At 36.3% G+C, this 23,150-nt stretch overlaps 1 protein-coding gene across 5 annotated transcripts in view; it reads left to right on the top strand.

Annotated features, from left to right (window-relative positions):
- The window catches only part of ARID4B (AT-rich interaction domain 4B), a 143,162-nt gene that overhangs the window by 45,174 nt on the left and 74,838 nt on the right, over positions 1–23,150 (top strand). For all 5 annotated transcript variants that reach the window (XR_007122591.1, XM_047701444.1, XM_047701446.1 and 2 more), the window contains exons 3-6: positions 10,372–10,482; positions 13,702–13,767; positions 17,479–17,569; positions 20,475–20,554. Coding sequence is in view for 4 of the 5 variants with exons in the window: in XM_047701444.1 (XP_047557400.1) it covers positions 10,372–10,482; positions 13,702–13,767; positions 17,479–17,569; positions 20,475–20,554 (348 nt within the window). In the remaining variant the exon portion in view is untranslated. The remainder of the gene's footprint in view (positions 1–10,371; positions 10,483–13,701; positions 13,768–17,478; positions 17,570–20,474; positions 20,555–23,150) is intronic.

Here is a 23,150-nt window from a genome sequence, read left to right as displayed (position 1 = left end):
GCTTTCTGAGAAGACAGACGCTTCTGCTAATCTGATTTTTCTCCTTCGTTTTCTACTATTATTTTTATTGGTAATAAAACAAAAATGTAATATTGTTGTTTTCAGGTCATCTAAAAGCTTGGTTAATGGGAACTTTCAAGGATTATTATTTTTGTTAATCAAGCGAACTGTTAGGAAATATTCTCTAGATGCATCCTTCATGATTTACCTTGTGACATTTCAGAATGTTTATTGCCCTTCGATTCATGGCAAAGTAGATACTACTAACATGCCCAAATAGACATGAACTGTAACAATGCCAGTTCATGGTTTCTCTTCATAAATTCTGATTTTTTGAATTTGCTGCACTACTAGGCTCCTCTAAATTCCAGATCATTAAAGTTTAAATATTATAAATGAGTGTGGTATGTTTTGAGAATGTCATTATTCTGAAGCAGTTTCATTTAGTTTGAATAAAGTTTTGACCTCACCAGCAAGATACCAAATAAGACTGACCTCTTCTGAGGGCAAAATAAATTGGCTACCTCTGTGTTATATGAGGAAAGTGCCTGTGCTTTTTTTCCTTATAGAATAATGTCTTAAATATACAGCAGGCACTTAATAAATGTGCTTCTTCCTATATTGCTCTCTTACATCTTTGCTGATGATGAATAGTCTAATTAGAATGTCTATTTTGAGGGGCGCCTGGGTGGCTCAGTGGGTTAAGCCGCTGCCTTCGGCTCAGGTCATGATCCCAGGTTCTGGGTTCGAGCCCCACATCGGGCTTTCTGCTCAGCAGGGAGCCTGCTTCCTCCTCTCTCTCTGCCTGCCTCTCTGCTTACTTGTAATTTCTCTCTGTCAAGTAAATAAATAAAATCTTTAAAAAAAAAAAAAAGAATGTCTATTTTGAGCTTTTAAAATTTCCAGGAATATGCCTCTGTCAATATCTGTGAATGTGGAGTATCTCTCTGGCTAGTAGATATGAGTAAATTTTGGTTAGTAGATGTGTGGTTCCATTGTCTAAAGTAACTTAAATTTTAGGAAAATATTAGGAAATATAGGTGACATCCAGAGAAGGTTTTTGTGTTTTAGGGGGAAGGGTTGGTTTGTTTGTGAGAGAAAGCCTCAAGCAGATTCTATGCTGAGTGTAATCTCACAACCTTGAGATCAGGACTTGAGCCAAAACCGGGAGTTGAACACTTAACTGACTATGCGACCCAGGCACCCCTGATAATTTTTTAATATGCAAGAGCTTAAACAAATTATGCAAGAACTTTTACAATCCAGTTAAAAAAAAAGTACCTCAGAAAGATGGATAAAGAACACAAATGAGCACCTCCTAGAAAAAGATATACAGGTGCCCAATAAATATATGTACTACCTAAAAAAAAATTTACTTTTAAGGAATTTTTAATTTATAGTACAAATAATTAACATAATCTATATATGTATATGTATGTATCCTTATCTTTATATTTTCTTTTTAAAATATTTTATTTATTTATTTGATAGAGATCACAAGTAGGCAGAGAGGCAGGCAGAGAGTGGAGGAAGCAGGCTCCCCGCTGAGCAGAGAGCCTGATTCGGGGCTCAATCCCAGGACCCTGACATCACGACCCGAGCTGAAGGCAGAGGCTTTAACCCACTGAGCCACCAAGGCGCCCGTATCTTCATATTTCTTGAGAGCAGAGATGATGTCCTGTCACTCCTAAATACTCTACTGTGTAATTCCCGACAAAAAGGCCACTCTTAGACCTATCCTGCGTTCAGACCTGTAAATCTGGAAGTCAGCATGAGTATAATACTGCCATCCTATCCACAGATCCCTTTCAGATTTTACCATCTCTCCTAAGAATGTCTGTTTTTCCTTTTTGGTCCATGATTTATCCAGGAATTCATGTTGCATTTGACTGTCAAATCTCTTCAGACTACTTCAGTCTAAAACTGTTTCCTGGTTTTCCCTATGTTTCATATTCTTTTGGGTTTTAAGGAATACAGGAATAAGGAATTCTGTAGGATAACTTCTTCAACCTGGGTCTGGTTTTTCTCATTGTCAAGTGCCACACAGAAAGTTGCTCTTTTGTTTTCAGTATATTCCATCATTGCACCACTGACGGGTAATATTCCAGGATTATACCAATACACTGTTCATCAGGCCTCCACTCCCATCCGTTCGCATCTATAGACAACACTATGAATCTATCCCCTTTAAGATGGCTGCAAAGGATGATCCTCTATTCCTATCATTCCTGCTACATTTATTAACATTTTTCTCTTTTCTGCATTTACTTATTTATTCATCGTTCATTCACTTGTCAGTATGGATTCATGGATGCCAGTTTTAATGAGTGGGTTATAATTTGTTATTAAGTTTTTAAACTGAGGTATAATTTACTTACGGTGGAATATATACATCTTAAGTTAGTCAGTTTTTACATACATATACATGCCTGTCAAGGATAACCAGTATTTATTTCGATGCCCAAAGTTTCCCCCATTTGACCAGTAGGAGCCCCTTCAGTTGGCTCCTGTCTCTCTTTGAAATATCTCCCATCATTTGTTGAACATTTCCTTACTCTCTGGCTCAAGATGTTTCAGATTCTTCTTGTAGTTTCCGTGCCCACCTTCAAAGTCAGCCATTTCTCCGAAGATCTTTGGTTTCTTTTAAAGTAGGATGGGATTTAGAAATCAAGAGATGGGCCATTGGTATATCTTTTTGTTATTTTGTTACTTGGCTGTCAGTTGCTATTGGGCCTTCTAGGTGGACAGAATTAGGAAAGTATATGTACGTATTTATGTGCACATACATGCAATATATACACACATCTGTAACTGTTCATTTTTCTGTGTGTATATATTAAGTAATCAAGAATTCATATTTCTTCTTTTTTTTTTTTTAAGATTTTATTTGAGAGAGAGCACAAGCCGGGGGAGGGGCAGAGGGAGGAGGGAGAAGCAGATTCCCCACTGAGCAGGGAGCCTGATGTGGTACTCCATCTTAGGACCTGGGATCATGACCTGAGCTGAAGGCAGATGCTTTTAACCAACTGAGCCACCCAGGCACTCCATGAATTCATATTTCTAATTCCAGGCCAATACCTTAGATTTCTTAGATTTCTCCTTTTTTTTTTTTTTAAGATTTTATTTCTTTGACAGAGAGAGAGAACAAGCAAGGGGGAGCAGCAGGCAGAGGAAGAGGGAGAAGCAGGCTCCCTACTGAGTAAAGAGCTTGATGCAGGGCTCGATCCCAGCACCCTGGGATCATGACCTGAGCCGAAGGCAGATGCTTAACCGACTGAGCCACCCAGGCGCCCCAGAGACAGTGAATCTTAAGCACGCTCCCCTTCCAGCACAGAGTCCGACGCAGGACTGAGTCTCATGACCTCTGAGATCACAACCTGAGCTGAAACCAAGAGTCTGACACTTAAAACAACTTCACACCCAGGCACCCCACCTTAGTCTTCTTTTTGGCCTTTCCCTTCCTTCCTTTTAAATATCTTTGGCAGTGAGAAACATGGCCCCACTATCCTCAGTATATTTACTTATTTGATCAGTCGGTTTACTTACTTGGTGAGTTTAACAAATTTAATTATGCTGCTCATTTCTTGTCCCTGCTCAGCTCCCACCATGTCCTTAGCCACAGGGTCAGCCTCTGCTTCCATGTGATTCTCAACAGCCGCCTCCTCATTACCTTGTACAGTCAGCATCTGTCCTGTCCCTCTGTGTCCCAACCCTTACGCCTCACTACTGCCCCATGTCCTTAGTACCCATGAAAAGGAAGAAAAGAAATGGTCCCAGAGAAGATTTTAAAGTTAGATTTAGATTACACAGTTTTCTTTATTTCTTCAATGTACTTAGTTTTTTTAATGTTCTAAGAAATTGTGCATTTTCATTTTTAAATGACATACCCTTTGGCATATAGGTTTATTTTTTCATTCATTCATCTGTTGGAATTATTTCCACTATTGTTTTAATGTCTCTTTGAGATTGTCCTATGCAAAAGGTCGTTTTCCTAGATTTATTGTTACACTATGTGTTTAAGTACATTTATTTACTGAGGGTTTTAGCATCAAATTTAATACTCTTGTTCTCTGTTTCTCCTGGCTGCATTGGCACTGCCCCAACCAGTTTGAATGCTTACCCTTCTGAAGAAACTACCTCAATAAAATGTCATTAGACATATTTTGTTTTTTAAAAAATAGATCTTGAATAACTGAGTATTTCCTAGGCAGTGTCAACATTAGTCAGCCATTTGGAGAATTGATTGAACTATTGTCTTTCTGAAGCTTACTTCAAATATTTGGTGTGCTGCAGCCCAAGGCACATTAGAAATCACTGTTGATTCCTTTGGACACTTGTATGTTTCACTGGCATTTTGGCTTCTTAAAGGATTATTACCCACCAATAGCTAATCTAAAAATCTCTTATGCTTTTGAGTGTTCCCATAGAATTCAATGGTTTTTAGGTGCCAGTTAGGGCATTTGGTAGATTGACTAGAAAAATAATTGTTTAAGCAATGCTGGATAACTGTGAGGTAGCCGTTGCCTTGACAACTAGAAAACTGTTCTGTTTGCTAAACAAAGGGATGGTAATTTAGTAGTTTAATTTCCTTTTTGGCATGGAGGTGCTGCATAATAACATTTTATTTTAGCCTCTGAGATGGTACATATTATTGACCAAAATCAGAGAAGCAGAGCAAAAAGAGAAGCTAAGAGTTTTTTTCTGGTTTAAAGACATGTGTGTCTAACAGGGTCAGTGTTGGTCCAGGTAATTTAATGAACCAGCTGAATAATTTTTTGTATATCTCTTGCACCAAAGGCCAGGAGCCCTAGAATAGGTATATAGTCTTGGTTTTCTTTCCACTGTACTAAAGGGTTGTGATGTACTTCATAATGGAGCAACACCACAAACACTTTAACCTCTGTTGCTATTAGAATCAACAGGATTACTTTATTTCTGAATTGAATGAGGGGGATAATATTTAAATACATCCTCCCCAGCCTCTGTATTATGCACAGTTACACTGGCATCTCTTCTATTTGTGTGGAATCTCTTTTGTGTAGGACTTGAAAAATTTTTTAATGACACGTTTCCTCCAAATTATTAAGTAATAGTAACAGTCTATTTGGCAGTGTATGCTGAGCCATGTTCCAAGCACTTTATAGGTAGCATTTCACGTTTCATCCCTTTGAGATAGTTACTCTTTTATCCTGAGGTACAGAGGTGTTAGCCCAAGGTCATCTAGCTACTAAGTGGTAGATTTGAACCCAAGCATCTAATTCAAGAGCCAGTGCTCTTAATTTACTATATTGTACTGACTCTCATTCATATACTCATTCTAAATATATTAGAGTATAGAAAAGTAATAATAAGAAAAATAAAAATAACTCATAATCCTAATTACTACAGATTAGAATACTTTTTTTTCCTTTAGATTATAATACTCTTTACTCTTCTCATGAAGTGAAGTAATATCTGGATTTCTTTCAAAATAATCATTGTTTAGGAGGGATGAGTAGGAGTATAGATGAGACAAAATTGTGTTGATAATTGTAGGACCCAGACTATGAGTATATGGGGGATTTATTATAGAGTCCCATCTTCTTTTATGTATGTTTGAAGTGTTCCTTAGGTATATGTTTTATTTTTACTCATTTTTCTTTTCTTTTCTTTTTTTTTTTTTTTTTAGGATTTTATTTATTTGACACAGAGAGAGAGATCACAGTAGGCAGAGAGAGAGGGGGAAGCAGGCTCCCTGCCAAGCGGAGAGCCCGATGCGGGGCTCGATCCCAGGACCCCGAGATCATGACCTGAGCCGAAGGCAGAGGCTTAAACCACTGAGCCACCCAGGCGCCCCATTTTTATCTTCTTAGAGTGCATGCACATAAGGGGGAGGGGAGGGGAGCTGAGGGAGTGGGAGAGGAAATCTTTTTTTTTTTTTAAAGATTGTATTTATTTGAGAGAGAGTGAGCAAGAAAATGAGAGAGCACAAGCAGGGGGAGAGGGAGAAACAGGGTCCCCACTAAGTAGGGAGCTTGATGCAGGGCTCCATCTTAGGACTCCCGGATCATGATCTGAGCCAAAGGCAGACTGAGCCACCCAGGTGTGCCTCCCCCACCCAGTATACATTTTAAAATGCAAAGAATACATACCACTTGTAACAAACAAAAAAGAAGCCCCCCCCCCCTTTTTTTTTAAAGACAGGAAGACTGGGACGCCTGGGTGGCTCAGTTGCCATCCATTTCCTGATTTCGGCTTAGGTCATGATCTCGGGGTCGTGAGATTGAGCCCTGCTGCCTCAGACTGTGCTGAGCGTGGAGCCTGCTTAGAGTCTCTCTCCCCCTCCGTGCACACATTCGCGCTCTCTCTAAAAATTAAAAAATAAAGAACAGGAAGACTTATTTTGAATGAAATGTTTTTATATACGTATTCCTCCATTCCATTCCCTTTCCCATTGGTTAATCCCTTTTTAGCAGTTATTCCTATCTTCATTGTGTATATATTTTATATATATATAATATAACATAAATATATGATTATTTTTGCATTTCTAGAGAAAGCTAAACTGACAGAACCACCCAGGTACCTCCTTTTTTTCTTTTAAAATGCTAGAGGCAAAAACCTCATCTTATTTTTAAAAAAATTTTTAAAAAGATTTTTATTTATTTATTTGTCAGAGAGAGAGACAGTGAGCGAGGAACACAAGCCTGGGGAGTGGGAGAGGCAAAAGCCGGCTTCCTGCTGAGCAGGGAGCCCTGTGATGTGGGGCTGGATCCCAGGACCCTGAGATCATGATCTGAGCCACCCAGGCGCCCGGAATACCTGATTTTAAATGATTGTTCATCAGGGCACCTGGGTGGCTCAGTTGGTTAAGCAAAGCATTCTTGATTTCAGCTTAGGCCATGATCGCAGGGTTATGGGATCAGGTCCCATGTCGGGTTCTGCTTTGTCTTTGAAGTTCTCTTGAGATATTCTGTCTCCCTTGGCCTATTTCCTTGTGTGAGCACCTGTCCTCTCTCTCTCTCTCAAATAAATAAAATCTTAAAAAAAAAAAAAAGGAGGGGGTGTCAAATCTGAATTTTCATTGGTTTAATGACTTGTTTGCCCACCTTGAGTGTTTCCTAATAGTAAAAGTAATTGTTAATAGCTAAATACTTGAGGCATCATAATTGAGTGCTTTTTAATATTGACCATGTTTTCCTAATATGGAAACTGAACGTTAGAGAGGCTTAGTAACCTCCAAAACTCATCTAGTTAGTGTAAAGAATAGAGCTGGGGTAAGGACCTTGTCTTTTCTGCCTGTGCTGTTGGTCTGCTTTATTACCTTACGTTTTACTAATGATACAATAATTTATGCTCTGCTAAAATTATGTACACAAATCTGACCATGTAGGTACGTTATGGATTTCATTTGTTTTTCTGTAGAAATTCTCATTCATATTTTGCTTAGCATAGTTTCACTTCTAGATGATTATATTTCTCCGTGTCCCATTTTGACCTTCTCTGTAACCCCTATACTTTGAGAAACACACTCATTAGAAAGAGGTATACAGAATTCAAATTCTTACGTTCATCTAATAATGAGAATTCAGGAACAGAAAAGTTACTTACCTAAGATGATACAAAACAAAATAATAGAGGCAGAAAAGTAAGATCAGACCATAGATCTTTGCTTTCCAGGTGTTGCCTTTAACAGATTAATACTGTTCTAACAACGTGTTTCAGTTTAGCAGGTGTTTATTAGATTTTGGTTTCCCTTCGCAAGTATTTTTGTAATAGACATTTTCTTTATGTGTTTTGCTAATTCCTTTTCATGTGTTCTAGCTTGAAGGAAGGGAAATACTACCCTTCAGAATAATAATTTGCCACCACAATATTTGAGGTAATTACTACTCTTCTCTGTTAGCATGGATTTTTATGTTGGTAAGGATGTGAGATAGGCTTGGTTTTGGGGAAAAATCTCTTTCAAATTTAAGTTGAATAAATCTCAATAAACATATTGACAGATTGCTATCATTGGCATATTGCCAGGGTTTGGTATGAATTTTAATGAAAAGAATACATAAATGGTTTTCTGTATATAAGTAGTCTAAATATATTACTATTCTCTTCCCTTTTTTGTTCACAGTACTCTTTAATAAAAATATCTAAAAAAAGTATCACTTCTTAAACATTTGTTTGAGTAGGCATAAATGTTCAACTTTTAGTTTTCTTGTTTTTTTCCTACGTTTCACAGTTTCTTGTTCCTCATCAGTATTCCTTTATTTTAAGTATACTGTTTGTCTATGAAAATAAAATTTACTGGCTAATAAGGCAGGATGTATTAATGGAAGAGGTTTGCAAGTTGTGGAGAGTAATATTTAATAGTCATGAAGACAGCCCCACCATTTGCTTTTGTAGCAGTAACACACAATACCAGTTGAACCACAAAGGGAATTGATGTGTTCCTGAAATTTTCTTAAAATTTCTGGGCAAAGTGTTGTGTGTCTGTTTCATATTCTTTGTATAGTAAAGCCACTAGCTTGTCTGGAATTTAACCAAGAATTTGACCAAGGAAAATGGTATTTCATGAGGCTTAAGGCAATTAGGTAAAGTAGAAAAATACATTTTTAAATTTTAGATGCAAGAGCAATACAAAGTTATCAAAGTGTAGTCAATGATAACAAATTTTAGTGGTAGTAATTCTTTCTGTGAGGGTATACTTGTGTTATGACATAAATGAATTGAAATAAAAGTGTTTTCCTAGGTAGTTTTTTTTTTTTAACTTTTTCTTTTTTTTTTATGTTAACTATGTCCAACATGGAACTAGAACTCACAGCCCCAAGATCAAGAGTCCTATGCTTTACTGACTGGGCCAGCTCGCCCCCTCCCCCCCCCCATGTAGATTTTAAAATCCATATACTTGATACATTTTGTGTTATTTTAAAAAATACTTTTCATGAAATAAATAGAATGTGAAACAAAAGGCTATTAAGAAGGTCACAACACCTTTAAAAAAAAGTTACAATTATTTGATTATAATACTTTTGGTATGTCATTAGACTATATATCTTTTGTTTTTTTTTTTGATAGATCACTCCTTATGTGTATTATCCACAACTGTTGGGATTAATTTAAGATCCATCCAAATGAAATCTGTATTTTCATCACTCACTGCTATATTAACAGCATTTTTCCTCCTGGTCTATAAAATTTCTACAAGATGTTAATAGATGTTAATAGAAAAAAGGGTTTCTTTGGACAATGAGGCAGAGTAGGGGGGTTCATTCAATAAACTGATTTTCCCAAACTTTCTCCTCCTTTTCTTTTTGCTGGAGCATCTCAGGATATTAGTGTTTCTTGTAAAACACATTGCAAAAAGTTACATAAACTTTCTTTGATTATGCATTGATTAATATAAGCAGAACTCCTTAAAATTATAGATCTTATACAGAAATGTACATGATTGTAAAGAGTCAGAGCAGCTAGATTAGGACTGTTAAAAAAACTAAATCACACACACAATAAAAAAAAATAGAATCACAAGTGAGGAAACTTAAAATATTTAACATGTAAGGGTAAATAAGTAGTGAACTCATCCCAAAGTATTTATGATTTCCCAGATTGGATTTCTTCTTATAGTTTTCTCCATTTGTTTGAAATAGATGGTAATTCTTCCCACCTCTCCTATTCTGCCTTTGAATTGTCTAGGTAGGGATATGACAAAGCTATTCGGAATCTGGGTGGCTTCTTAAGATGTAGCCTAAAATTTTGAGGCTTTTAAGGATCTGCTTTCTCTTTAGATGGTCATATAGTAAATAAATACTTGAATGATTGGATAGATGGAAGGGTGGATAGAATGATAAACTTGTGATTAAGCTTATTCATATCATGGGCTATATGTATTCTATATAGAAAAAAATTCATTTTTATTTTATATGATATACATCTAAAGTAGATTTTTTTGATACATAGATTTTACTTGTTTTTATTTTCTTTTTTTAACATGGTCTGCAATTAGCATGGGAATCTTTTTTTTTAAAGATTCTATTTATTTATTTATTTATTTGAGAGAGAGAGAGAGAGAGAGAGAGAGATCACAAGTAGGCAGAGAGGCAGGCAGAGAGGGGGAGGGAAGCAGGCTCCCCGCTGAGCAGAGCCTGATGCGGGTCTTAATCCCAGGACCCTAGGATCATGACCTGAGCTGAAGGCAGAGGCTTAACCCACTGAGCCACCCAGGCGCCCCTTTACTTGTTTTTAAGTTAGAGTATTTTATGGATGGTTCTTGTTAACAAATACATTCAATTACTACAACTTTTATAGCTATCATAGGACTAGATCTGCCAGTCCGAAGTATAATTGTGCTAAAGAATTAAGAGACTTTAAATCTAATTGTATTTGTTTGCATTTTAGGCCCTTGATGAACCTCCCTATTTGACAGTGGGCACTGATGTGAGTGCTAAATACAGAGGAGCCTTTTGTGAAGCTAAGATCAAGACAGCAAAAAGACTTGTCAAAGTCAAGGTACAGTATATATAGATTTTATACGTTCAGTATTTGATATTTAAACTTTTTTTTGGTGTGTGTATTTAAGACTTTTTTCTGCAAGATGGGTTTAGTTTGTATATAAGGGTTGTCAAATACTTGAAAACAAAACATTATTTGGGATTTTAAAGTATTCTAATTAGGATAAAGTTAGATTATTACAGATTGATATTTTGAATGACATTTCAGTATAGACAGACTTTGTACTGTTTGTGTTGTTAGCCTTTTAGAGCTGGAAAGGACCTTAGAAATCATGTAGTTTAATTTTTTTTTTTTTTTTTCAAATTTTTATTTGACAGACAGAGATCACAAGTAGGCAGAGAGGCAGGCAGAGAGAGAGGAGGAAGGAGGTTCCCCGCTGAGCAGAGAGCCTGATGCAGGGCTCGATCCCAGGACCCTGGGATCATGACCTGAGGCGAAGGCAGATGCTTTAACCCACTGAGCCAGCCATGCACCCCATTTTGTTTAATTCTTAATTTTAGACCACCCTCCACCATTTTAACCATCAAATTGAGATGTGATTTATAATTGATGGTGTTTTAGATAATAAAATAAGGTAAATCTAGTTGTTGATTTCCTTATCTTCTTTATTTTATTTATTTATTTAAAGATTTTATTCACTTGACAGAGAGAGATCACAAGTAGGCAGAGAGGCAGGCAGAGAGAGAGAGAGAGGAGGAAGCAGGCTCCCGGGTGAGCAGAGAGCCCGATGCGGGGCTGGGTCCCAGGACCCTGGGATTATGACCTGAGCTGAAGGCAGAGGCTTTAACCCACTGAGCCACCCAGGCGCCCCTATCTTCTTTCCTTAAAAAAATTGGGGCGCCTGGGTGGCTCAGTGGGTTAAGCCACTGCCTTCGGCTCAGGTCATGATCTCAGGGTCCTGGGATCGAGTCCCACATCGGGCTCTCTGCTCAGCAGGAAGCCTGCTTCCCTCTCTCTCTCTCTCTCTGCCTGCCTCTCCGTCTACTTGTGATCTCTCTCTGTCAAATAAATAAATAAAATCTTTAAAAAAAAAAAAATCTCAAATACTTGTGTTTTGTCTTAGATAATACAGAAAAAGAAATGTAATTGTTTACATTTTAGTAAACTATCAGTGTTGAAAAATATAGGAAAAGTGAAATATTTGAAGGTAGATATTTATTCATTTGTCAGTTATTTACTAAGTGGTAAACTGTGCAGGGTACTGTTAGGTGGAAGGAGATTGGGGATATGGGGATGACCTGATCTTTGTCCTCAGAGGATTTATAGTGCAGATTAGCAGATACCCTGTAAAACATTGGTTTGAATATCACCAAGTCAAACAGGCCAGAGGTGTATGTCCAGTGGAGAGTTTCAGATTCTCTTCTGGAGTTTTTTCCGTGCTTATATTCTAGCTTCTTCTGTGTGCATGGATGTGTTGAGAAAAGCTTCTTGTGATTCTGATTTACACTTCTAATTAAGATCCATTGTGGTTAAGGCCTTTAAATCGACTGGAGGAGGCTGGTCTTGGTTACACCATGCCTTTAGTTTTCACACTTGTGGTACCTGTGCACTCTTCCGTGATTTGATTTTTGTAGGTACTCTTACAGTGTTCTTACAGTGGCATTCCCTGTTCTGATTTCACACACTGGTGTTCCCTGAGCACTCATTTTTTTGCCACTACTATCTTGGAAATGCAGACAGAGCTCCTACTAGCACATGCAATACCTTACTGTCAGACAAACACTTTCCCTCCTAGTAGATCGCTTCTTTAGTAGAGCTTGGCATGCAGGTTAGACTTTAGTGTTAGGAAAAGGTGTTCCCTTTGGACAGGAGCAGTTTTACTCTAGGACTGCTTTGGTTTGCACAGCACAGGCTGGATTTTAGCTCTGACTTGCAGTCTCAGCTGGGTGTTGCTGTATAGTGAATGAACCAGCTAAATGCATATATCTCTCCTGCCATTTCTTGCTATTAATAAAAGGAAGGGAACTGTTAGTCTTTACTGCTTCTGTTGATAGCACAGAGTACCAGTACCTTGTGCCATGTACATAACAGATACCTAAAACTTGTTAATCTTTTTGGCCGCTCTAAAAATCTGTTTGTAATTCAAAGTTAATTATTTTCTCAACAGATACAGTGGTATACTTCTGATTTGTTTATGATTCAAATAAAGTTCATACATTTTCAACAGTTTGTTGATCTACTTCTTCCTCATCAGTTTTCATTGATCAAACATTTACTATGTGCTAAGTACTGTATTAGGTTTTGAAACTCCAGTGTTAAAATCTGATCTCTGTCAGTGGCTTACAGTCTGAGCGAGTGACAGAAATAACTAAGCACATAATTTAAATAAAGCATGGTAATGCTTTTGTGTGAGACAGAAATGCCCGGGATGCTATAAGACATCTCTTCACAACAACTTTGTGAGCACATTCCATAGATGTAGTACTGCAGACGTCTGGTATGACCATGTTGATGGTTGAATCCCTGTAAGAGCTGTTGCTTTGTGTAGGGAAAACAGCTTTCTTACCCTGAATACTTGAAGCTGTCTTATATTCACCAACGAATGCAAAATATTTAAACTTTGAACCTTTGTTTTTACGTAATCTCCTCACATCTGGTTTTCCATTCTCTGCTTCCTATACTGATACAGAGTACAGTAAACTTCGGGAGCTTGACCGCTTAAGTTTGAGTCTCAGCTCTACTGTGTACCAGTTCTGTGATCTTGGACCAGTTACTTATTCTTTCTGCTCCTCAGTTTTCTTATCAACAAAGTGGGAACCATCATACCTACCTAATAAGGTTGTTGTAGAGATTATGTGTTTAATGCTTGAGCCCGATGCTTAGCTCTCAGTAAATGTTGCTACTAAATAAGCTGCAGACCTTATTTAGGTCTTCCGAGAATGATAGAGGACCTAATAATCTCAGGTCTCCACCTGTTTTTCCCTCGCCTCTTTTTTTTAGGAAAGGAAATTATACTACTAAGGTAATATCTAATAGTATTGAATAAAGTCTAATATATGAAACACCAGCTGATGTATTCTGGAAAGTTGTCTGTCTAAAATAATAAAATTTTCAGTTAATCTGGCTAGGGATTGAGAGTTATATATACTAGACAGCTGTGTTAGATTACTTGTAATGAGAACAAATTCATTCGTTGATGAACTTGTGTCACTTGATTGTGTGTGTGTGTGTGTGTGTGTGTGGGGGCTTGTTGCTAATTAAATTTGTGATCTCTAGGTAACATTTAGGCATGATTCTTCAACAGTGGAAGTTCAGGATGACCACATAAAGGGCCCACTAAAGGTAATTCATTTATTTATTCATTATTAATTCTAATGCTTCAATGGGAGACATATACGCGGTCATTTCTTTTTAATCATTGGCTGTTTTTGAGTTGATAAACATAGTTCTCTCTAAATAGGCCAGTAGAAAACAATAGAATGTTCAGTGAAACTTGATGTTATAAGAGAACCTGTGTTTAGAAATGAAGTAAACATCAAGGAAGCATTGACTGCTTTTTATTTACTGTTTCCTTTTTACCATTTTGTACTTCCAGAATTAATGGGTGATGAATTAGGGATTAAGTGATGGAGGTTCTGTGACAATGTGAAAAGTGAGGGAAAAATTCCAACATGTTAAGAACCTCAGGGCTTCTATTTATTTTTTTAAGATCTTATTTATTTATTTGAGAGAGAAAGAGCATGGGGAAGGGCAGAGGGACAGGGAGAAGCAGACTCCTCTCTGAGCAGGGAGCCCAACATGGGGCTTGATCCCCAGACCCTGAGATCATGCCCTGAGCTGAAGGCAGACGCTTAACTGACTGAGCCAGCTAGGAGCCCCAAAGAGCTTTTAGAGTGCTAATTTGTTGAAACAGCTACAGGCAAATGAATTTTTTTAAGGGTTATCAGACAAAGTGTTAAGCTTGTTACATACAGATAGTTTTATTTATTTGCATTCATTTCTCTTCCCTGGTGGATGAAATCAGTGCTGTTCTACTTTCTACTAGTGAGCAAGCTAAAGGGAATGTGTGGGCCGCCACTGTGTGCTCTTTGGCCCTTTTGAATGTCTGAAAATTGGACAATGGCCTGCCTGGATGAGTTTTAAGAAATGCTAACAGAATTGAAGAAACATTTATAGATACAAGAAAAATTCTTTACCGACACAGCTGTACTTTGGGGGAATTAGATATGTGTATCTGCCAGTTGTTTGTGATTGATTGGAAGACTTCTTTTTTTGATTGAAAGATTTTTAATTGGATCCCTAGAGCATTAGTAGGCACTATAGAGAGCTAAAGCTTGTAATTAAAAAAAAAAAATCTTGCCTTACAAAAATTATTTTCCACCATTCCTGTTTTGTAGGTGCCACTTTTAATGCTACATGCACTTGTTCATGACTTGCAGGGACAAAAAACCCCAAAATGTGTATACTTATAATATGATGCTTGCCACCATTTATTTAGCACTTAGTATGTGCTAGTGCTGGCCTAATAAGTCTTATATAATCCTAACAGCCCTTCACCGAAGACACTAAAGGGACGTAAAATAATCTGGCCATGCCAGCCAGTGATGACAGAGCCAAAATTCTTGTCATTGAAGCGTGTGCCCTCTGAATGTTCAGAACACATAGAATTCTGTGCATTATTTGTGTTCTTGCCTCAGAAGCACACCAGCAAAGCTCTCACTGACTGCTGCCCTGTTCGCATTGGCTCAGGCCAGGTCCTATCAGCTACAAAATACGCTCAGTGTTGTGAAGAGATAGAAAAGGCAATCATTTTGTATCCTCAGGCCCTCTTTTTCTCCTCCTGCTCCCACCTCTTTATGGCACAGTTGGTTTATTTTACTTGTTTGGCTTTTTTTACTTTGTTAAATTGTTCTTTGTCTATGATTAGGGCTAAGGATTTTGATTTTGACAATAGGCAGGTATATTAAATTTTATCTCAAGATTGTTAAAGTATTTTCTTTTGTCTGTTGTTTTTTGTTTGTGTGTGTGTGTGTAGATTTTAAGTTGTTCCCTGATATGCTTCATAGCTTTCTATTACCTAATAGAAAGTGTCAGCATTTGGAGAAATGTTTCTCTTAGAGGAAATAAACCTACCAAAAGTGATGGTCATTTGATCTCAATATATTTTCTAATGAGTTCACATGAAACGTAATACCTAGACTACTTACTAAATAAAAAAAAAATGGTACCATGTATTTATTGACTGTAGTCATTTAAGAAAAGCTCTGTTAATTCTTGTGGGGCTAACAGTCTTTCTCTGAGCAAGTTTGTTTTTTGTTATCACCATAAAGACCAGATACTTATATTTTATTTTTATTGGGGTATAATTGACATAATATTTTATTAGTTTTGGATGTACAACATAATGATTTGATGTTTGATCAGTACAGTAAGTTTAGTTATATCCATCACCAACCATAGTTAATTTTTTTTCGTTTTTGCTTATAATAGAGACTTTTAAGATTTACTCTTCTTAGCAACTTTCAGATATGCAATATGGTATTACTGACTGTGGTTACCATGCTGTCTGAACATTACATCCTTAGGACTTAATTTATTTTAAAACCGGACGTTTGTACATTTTGACCACTTTTACGCATTTTGTCTACTCCCTGCTCCCTTCCCACCTGTGGCAATAACCAGTCTGTTCTATGTGTCTATGAGCTTCTGTTTGTTTTGTTTTTTAGATTCCACATGTAAGTGATATCATATGATACTTGTCTTTCTCTATCTCACTTAGCATAATGTCCTCAGAGTACATCCATGTTGCACATGGCAAAATTTCCTTCCTTTTTATGGCTAAATAGTATTCCATTAAATACATACATATGTATGTTATATATACACACATATATTTCTTAATATATATATATATATATATATTTATTTATTTATTTCTGTATCCATGCATCCACCAGTGGATACTAAGGTTGTTTCCATATCTTGGCTGTTGTAAATAATGCTGCATTGAACATGGGGGTGCTGATACCTTTTTGAATTAATGTTTCCTTTTCTTTGGATAGGTGCCCAGTAGTGGAATTGGTGGGTCATAGTTTTATTTTTAACTTGAATACCTCCATACTGTTTACTGTAGTTGCTGTACCAATTTATTTTATATTCCCAGCAACAGTGCACAAGGGTTCCCTTTTTTCCATATCCTTGCTAACACTGCTTTTTGTTGTCTTTTTGATAATAGCCATTCTAACAGGTGTGAGGTGATATCTCATTGTGGTTTTTATATCATTTCCCTCATGATTAGTGATGTTAGCATCTTTATATGTACCTGTTGACCCCATGTGTGTCTTTGGAAAAATGTCAGATCTTCAGATCTTCTATCCATTTGCTAATCAGATTTTTTTTTTTTTTTTTGCTATTGAGTTATACGAGTTCTCTCTGTATATATTGGATAATTATCAAATTATCATATACATGATTTGCAGATATTTTCTCCCAGTCAGTAGGTTCCCTTTTCATTTTGTTGATGATTTCCTTCACTGTGCAGAAGATTCTTAGTTTGAGGTACTTATAAGGACCATATGAATTTAATTGCTGGCATTTTCTTGATTAGATGGAAAATATTCTAAATGATTGTCATTAGTGGTACATTATAACTCTTGGGAGATAGCACAGCTCTTTCTTAACTGTTTCTACCTTTCCCCAGCCTCTTGGAAGGAGGAGTACTGATACGAGGCATGAATTGTCAACTTCAGAGATCATGGTTCTCAAAGTGTGGTCCAAAGACCTCTGGGGGCTCCCAAGACCCCTTTCAGGGAAGTTATAAGGGCAAAACTATATTCATAACAATACTTAGATATTATTTACCTTTTTTACTATGTTGACATTTTCACTGATGGTACAAAAACAGTGGTAGGTAAAACTGCTGGTACCTTAAATCAAATCAGTAGTTTTTTTTTTATCCTTCGCCACCATGCACTCAGTTAAAAAAAAAAAGCTAGTTTTTGTTTTGTTCACTTATATTCTAAAAGTTTTTCTAACTTTTTAAAAACACTTTAGGTCGGAGCTATTGTGGAAGTGAAGAATCTTGATGGTGCATATCAGGAAGCTGTTATCAATAAATTAACAGATGCAAGTTGGTACACTGTAGGTAAGGGAATAAATCTTTTAAAAATGTATTTTCAAAGATCATACAAATCAAAATTTCCTTGATTTAGTTCCTCCCCTAATGCCATAGGTATTATTACTGTTAATGTTTTTTGTTTTTGTTTTGCTGTTAATATTTTTTAAACTTTTCTGGTCTTGAAAATTTTTAATTCATAAGTATGTGCATAAAGTATAATTTGAAATTAGTGTATATATTATACAGTTGAATTTGTAGCTTTTTCCATTTCAGAGTATATCTTAGGGAAATTTTTTTTTATCTTATTTTAAGTACACATTTCGGTAGTGTTAAATGTATTCATGTTGTACAACAGAGAAATTTCTTTTAATTATGGTAGTATGTTTCGTAATATTTGATGTACCATAATTTATTTTCTTTTACTGATGATGTTGACAGTTTTCTTGGCATTACAGTAAATGCTGGATTGAATGTCTTGTACATGTACATTATTCTTGTATTTCCCTGGTATATGTGTACATTGAGAACCAGGCATGGTGAAGTGAAATGTAGTTTAAAACTTAGGTAGTGAAAACTGCCTTTCTAAAGGTGGTATTCATTTCTGTGGATAGTGTATGAGTGCACTCATTTTCCCAGCCCAAGTAAAAGTTGATGTTAATAATCTGTAAAAATGTTTTCCCATTTGGATACAAAGTAGTATCTCAGTTTTGTTTTAATACTGCCCTCCTGTGATTACTAGTGAGATTGAACATTTTTTCATATGTTTATTGAAAGGACCATCATTTTATTTGTATTTTCTTCTTCCAGTTACCATCTATTTATTTATTTGTTTATATTTTTTCATTTGAGAGAGAGAGAGAGAGAGATTTATTTATTTGAGAGATTTGTTTATTCATTTGAGAGAGAGAGGGAATGACCAGTGGTGAGGGATGGGGAGGAGAGTGGAGAGAGAGGAGGAGAGAGAATGAGAGAAAGAGAGAGAGGCAGACTCTTTGAGTAGGAAGCCTGATGTGGGGCTCAATCCCAGGACCCAGATGTCGTGACCTGAGCTGAAGGCAGATGCTTAACCAACTGAGCCACCAACATACCCCCCTGTCTTTTTTTTTTTTTTTTTTTAAATTTACTTTAGAGAGAGAACGGGCTCACACACGTAAGTTGGGGGAAGGGCAGATGGAGAGAATCTCAAGCAGACTCCCTGCTGAGCACAGAGCTGGAAGTGGGGCTTGATCTTAAGATCCATGAGATCGTGACCTGCACTGAAACCAGGATTTGGAGGCTTAACTGACTGAGCCACCCAGGGTGCCCTTTCAGGTTACTATCTTACAGGGTCTTCCCAGTCTCTCCCTTGTCCTATTGGCATGGTTACATTTTCTTATTTTTAGGAGATTAGATCTTTGTAGATTCTGAATATTAAACCTCTGGATACCTTAGTTGCAAATACTTTTCTCCTATTTACTTTTATTTCTGCTATCAGTTTTCATATTGTCAGTTTTTCCTGTGGTCACCTTTTGCTTTGTAGTTTTAGTTTTGAATCTTGTTTAAAAGGGCTTCCTTTCATCGTGTTGTAAGTTTATTATCCAGTGTAGTCTTCAGTTTCTATTTTATTTTTGTTTTGCAAAGAGCTGTTTATTTTACCTACAGTTTATTTATTTATTTATTTATTTGGACATTCTGAAATGTCCTATTCCCCCCCATCAATAGCCAATTATCCTGGTATTATTTATTGAATAGGAGTAATTCTCATTCTTTAATGACCTTGTAGGTGAGAGTAAACACCTAGTTAAAATATCTTTGATGCTGTCAAAATTTGATGGACCTTTGAAATAGTATAGATGAGTTTTATTTATATTTTTGTGGGATGAGAAAAAACTTGGTGAAGAGGGGGGAAATTTTAATTTGAGACAGGAAAATTTGATTTTATGTAGGTGACCAGACTGTGAGCATGTTCTATGTAGTAAGCCTAGATTGTAATTATGTGCGGTATTCAGTCTCATAAATCTAACATTTTTATCATTGAATATTTTAGTTACAACATTAAAAAATTGTGCTAAAAGTTATTTATCCAGTGTCACATAGTTTCACTTAAGATATAAGAACCTAATTTTGTTACTTTGGTAAAAATTGCCATTTCTAAAATCGAAGCCTGGTAACTTTAGAATAGAGGTATTTTTTTCCCATGATTTGTGAGGAATGTAAGTATATGATAAAATTATGATATAAAATAAATATATGTATGCATAAACTTACAGTAAATCTGCTGGGACATTTTAGTACTTTAAATATGTAATTTTTAATGGGGAGCGAATTTGTCACCTAGGGAGCACTTGGCAATGTCCGAAGACACTTTCAGTTGTCAGAAATAAGGAGCCACTAGTGGCATCTAGTGGCCAGAGGCCAGGGAAGCTGCTAAATATCCTACAGTGTTCAGAATAGCCTTCGTGATAAAGAATTATCTGCCCTGAAATGTTTGTAGTGCTCAGGTTTAGAAACCCTGCTTTAAATAGTAAAAGCAGAGTAATTTTTTAGGTGCAGTCTGAATATATAAATTTGTATTCTTCTTTTTTTTTTTTTTTTTCTAGTGAATCTGTCAGTATTACCAGCTGGAAAACTTGCCTTTCTTTGACCACTTTGAGAAGGGTTAATTAACATTTAGATTGTTTTTTCCTTAAATGCTAACTTTTTTTTTCCCCCTTAATGTTTTCTGGGTCAGGGAAGATGTTTTCATTTCAGGTATATTATTTTGTTATCACTAGAAATTGGAAAACATATTCTGTATTTGAAGTTATCAGAAAACAAAACATGGACTAATTTTCAGGTGTACTCTTCTGAAACAATAGTTCTGTTTGCACTCAAAATTCAATGATAATTTATATCATCTTTGTTAATCTTTGAAAAATCCTTCAGTAGTTTCTAATTTTATCTCCTCTCATAGTTTTTGATGATGGGGATGAGAAGACACTGAGACGATCTTCACTGTGCCTGAAGGGAGAGAGGCATTTTGCTGAAAGTGAAGTAAGTAATTGTTTAATGAATGATTGTGTCTTCGTATTTTGTATTGGGGGAGCATATTTTTCTTCCTCAACTCAAGCTACTTACTTGTTAGTCAGGAAAATTCATTAATACCATTATCATGTGATCTCTGAGTCCTGTTTAAGGCCTGTGTTTGAGTACCAGGTGATATATTCCTTCCCCCTGCCCCCCGCCAAGAATATTTTAGCATTTGTCCACAATGAAAACTCAATGATCTTGCTTAACTATTATTTTTAGGCAACTTTTATGTAGACTCTAATTTTAAATAATTATAGAAAAGAGGTGTCCATTTATAATCCACTTGAACCCCCTCATTAAAGGATCTGTACAGACTACAAGTTGTCCCTAACTGCTGCTGCTGCTGCTTGCTGATGTCATTATAGCCCCTCCTCAGAGATGCCTTGTCTGACTGCCCTTTCTAGACTAGTCCCTGCCATCCTCTCAGTCCTTTCAGATTGGTCGAAGTTTCTTCAGAGCTTGTGTCATTCTCTCACATCAGGATATGTGTATGTGCTTAGTTATTTGTTTATTGTCTGCCTTCCTCCCTAGAAGGTGTCACAAGGGCAGGGATTTTATAGGTCTTCCTCCCCACTCATTCCCAGTTCCTTGAACAGTGCCTGGAATAGAGCAGGCGCTGAATAAATGGTAGTCAGATGAATAAATGAAGTGCTTATATTTGACATGGACTTTGCTCACTGCTTTACCTACATCATCATATTCATAACACTGTGAAGTAGATAGCATGATTATCTTTAATTTACAGATGGTGAGACTGATGGTCAGAGCTGGTTCTCAAACCAGTATTTTCTAGTACCAAAGCCATGCTCTAGAATTGAAAGGTGTTAAGTTACTAAGAATGGAGGGAGGGTTCACAAAGTTTTGTAAATCAGTGGTTTGCAATCCAGAATTTTGAAAATGGACATATTGTTAAAGTGTTATATTCTGTAGTCCAGCCTATAAATATTAATGCACAGCATGGCCAAACCATGATTACCTTTCTTCTTGTCACTATTTAGAACAGTGTTTCTTTGGGGACATTTTTACATTATTTATTTGACTATTAAACTTTATTTTATGTTTTCTTGTTTTGAAAATATTTTCCTTTCCCTTAAATAATTGAATTCCTATTCCAGTTGAGAATTTGGGACAGGTTCTGTGTTTTGTGATTCCAGCCTATTTTTTTCAGTCTCATATTGTAAGATTTCTTTCTACTTATGTTTTCTTTTCCTATTTTTTTTATTTTTAAGTTTTTATTTATTTAAGTAATCCCTGTACCCAATGTGGGGCTCAAACTCACAACCCAATATCAAGAGTCACATGCTCTTTCGACTGAGCCAGCCATGTGCCCCATTTCCCTGAACTTCTGTCTTACAAGACTACTTGGTATTTTCAGATTATGATTCATATTCTTTTCTTGGTTTCTGCTGAGTACTGCTCTTAATGTTCCTCCATAATGTCTTTCATGAGCTTTCTAAGCAGATTTGATCCCTTTATCCTTTGATCCTTTGGCATTTCTCTTATTCTTATTTGATGGTCTTTTTTATTATTATTCTTATTTTTCCCTGTAAGATTTTAAGCTGTTTTGCGGGGTAATAGCCCTATTTTTGTCATTTTGATAGGCTCTTCTTGCCCCCCCCAATGTTTTCTGTATAGAAGCCTTCAGTAAATATTTTTTAATTAATTGTGAAACTTTAAATATAGGAATTATATACAACTTTAAAATTGGCAGTGAATTTGGCTTTTTGTACTGATAAAGTAACAATTCTTTATAAGTTTATGTAATTTTTTTAATGTTTTATTTATTTAATCTCTACACCCAGTGTGGGCTCAAACTCACAACCGTGAGAGCAAGAGTCATATACTTTTCTGACTAAGCTAGCCAGCCACCCCGAAGTTTATATAATTCTTAGAAATAATTTCATTTCTCTTAGAACATGTGTACAGTTATAGTAGGCCAGTGAATAAATATGGGGGCTTAAAGACTTGAATTTTCATCTGTTTAGTGAAGGCATGTGCCTTATTTTTTTAATCCAGAGAAATATCTAAAATGCCTTGTTGTTGCACCCACCTCCCAGGAGAATCGTATAGTTAACAGGGCAGTTGTAGTGTAAAGGCTGAAGCAGTATGAACAAGTAGCTCAGTGTGTCCTTCTCACCTTCAAGGTGGACACTTTTACTGTGTGTGTCTATATGTGTTAGACTTTATGTTTTGCTATAGGGTACTTAGAATACGGGTATATTGTATCCCATTCTCATAAGCCAGGTGCATGCTATGTTAGATAGTGGAGACAAAAGGGTAAGCCAAGTAGACATGGAATTTATCCTTGAGTAACTTAACGTCTGTTGGAGGAGAAAAAGCATTAATCAAACAACCATGTATTCTAAGATTATATATGTACTGGGTTCTGTGGTAGCATGGCCAGGAGTGTATTTAATCTGCCATCTATGTATTCCTTCTCTTTATTTGATATTTTTGATATTTTCAAAAAACATTTTTAATTTGTTGAAAAATTACTCAGAGCTTTATTATTATCAGTAATAACTTTGATCTTGAGCAGAAAGCCACATCAGACTGGCAG

The sequence above is a fragment of the Lutra lutra genome, chromosome 14, assembly GCF_902655055.1.
Source record: "Lutra lutra chromosome 14, mLutLut1.2, whole genome shotgun sequence".
Classification (NCBI taxonomy): Eukaryota; Metazoa; Chordata; class Mammalia; order Carnivora; family Mustelidae; genus Lutra; species Lutra lutra.
The sequence above is the reverse complement of the archived record's forward strand: the minus strand, read 5'-3'. Positions and strand labels throughout refer to the sequence as shown.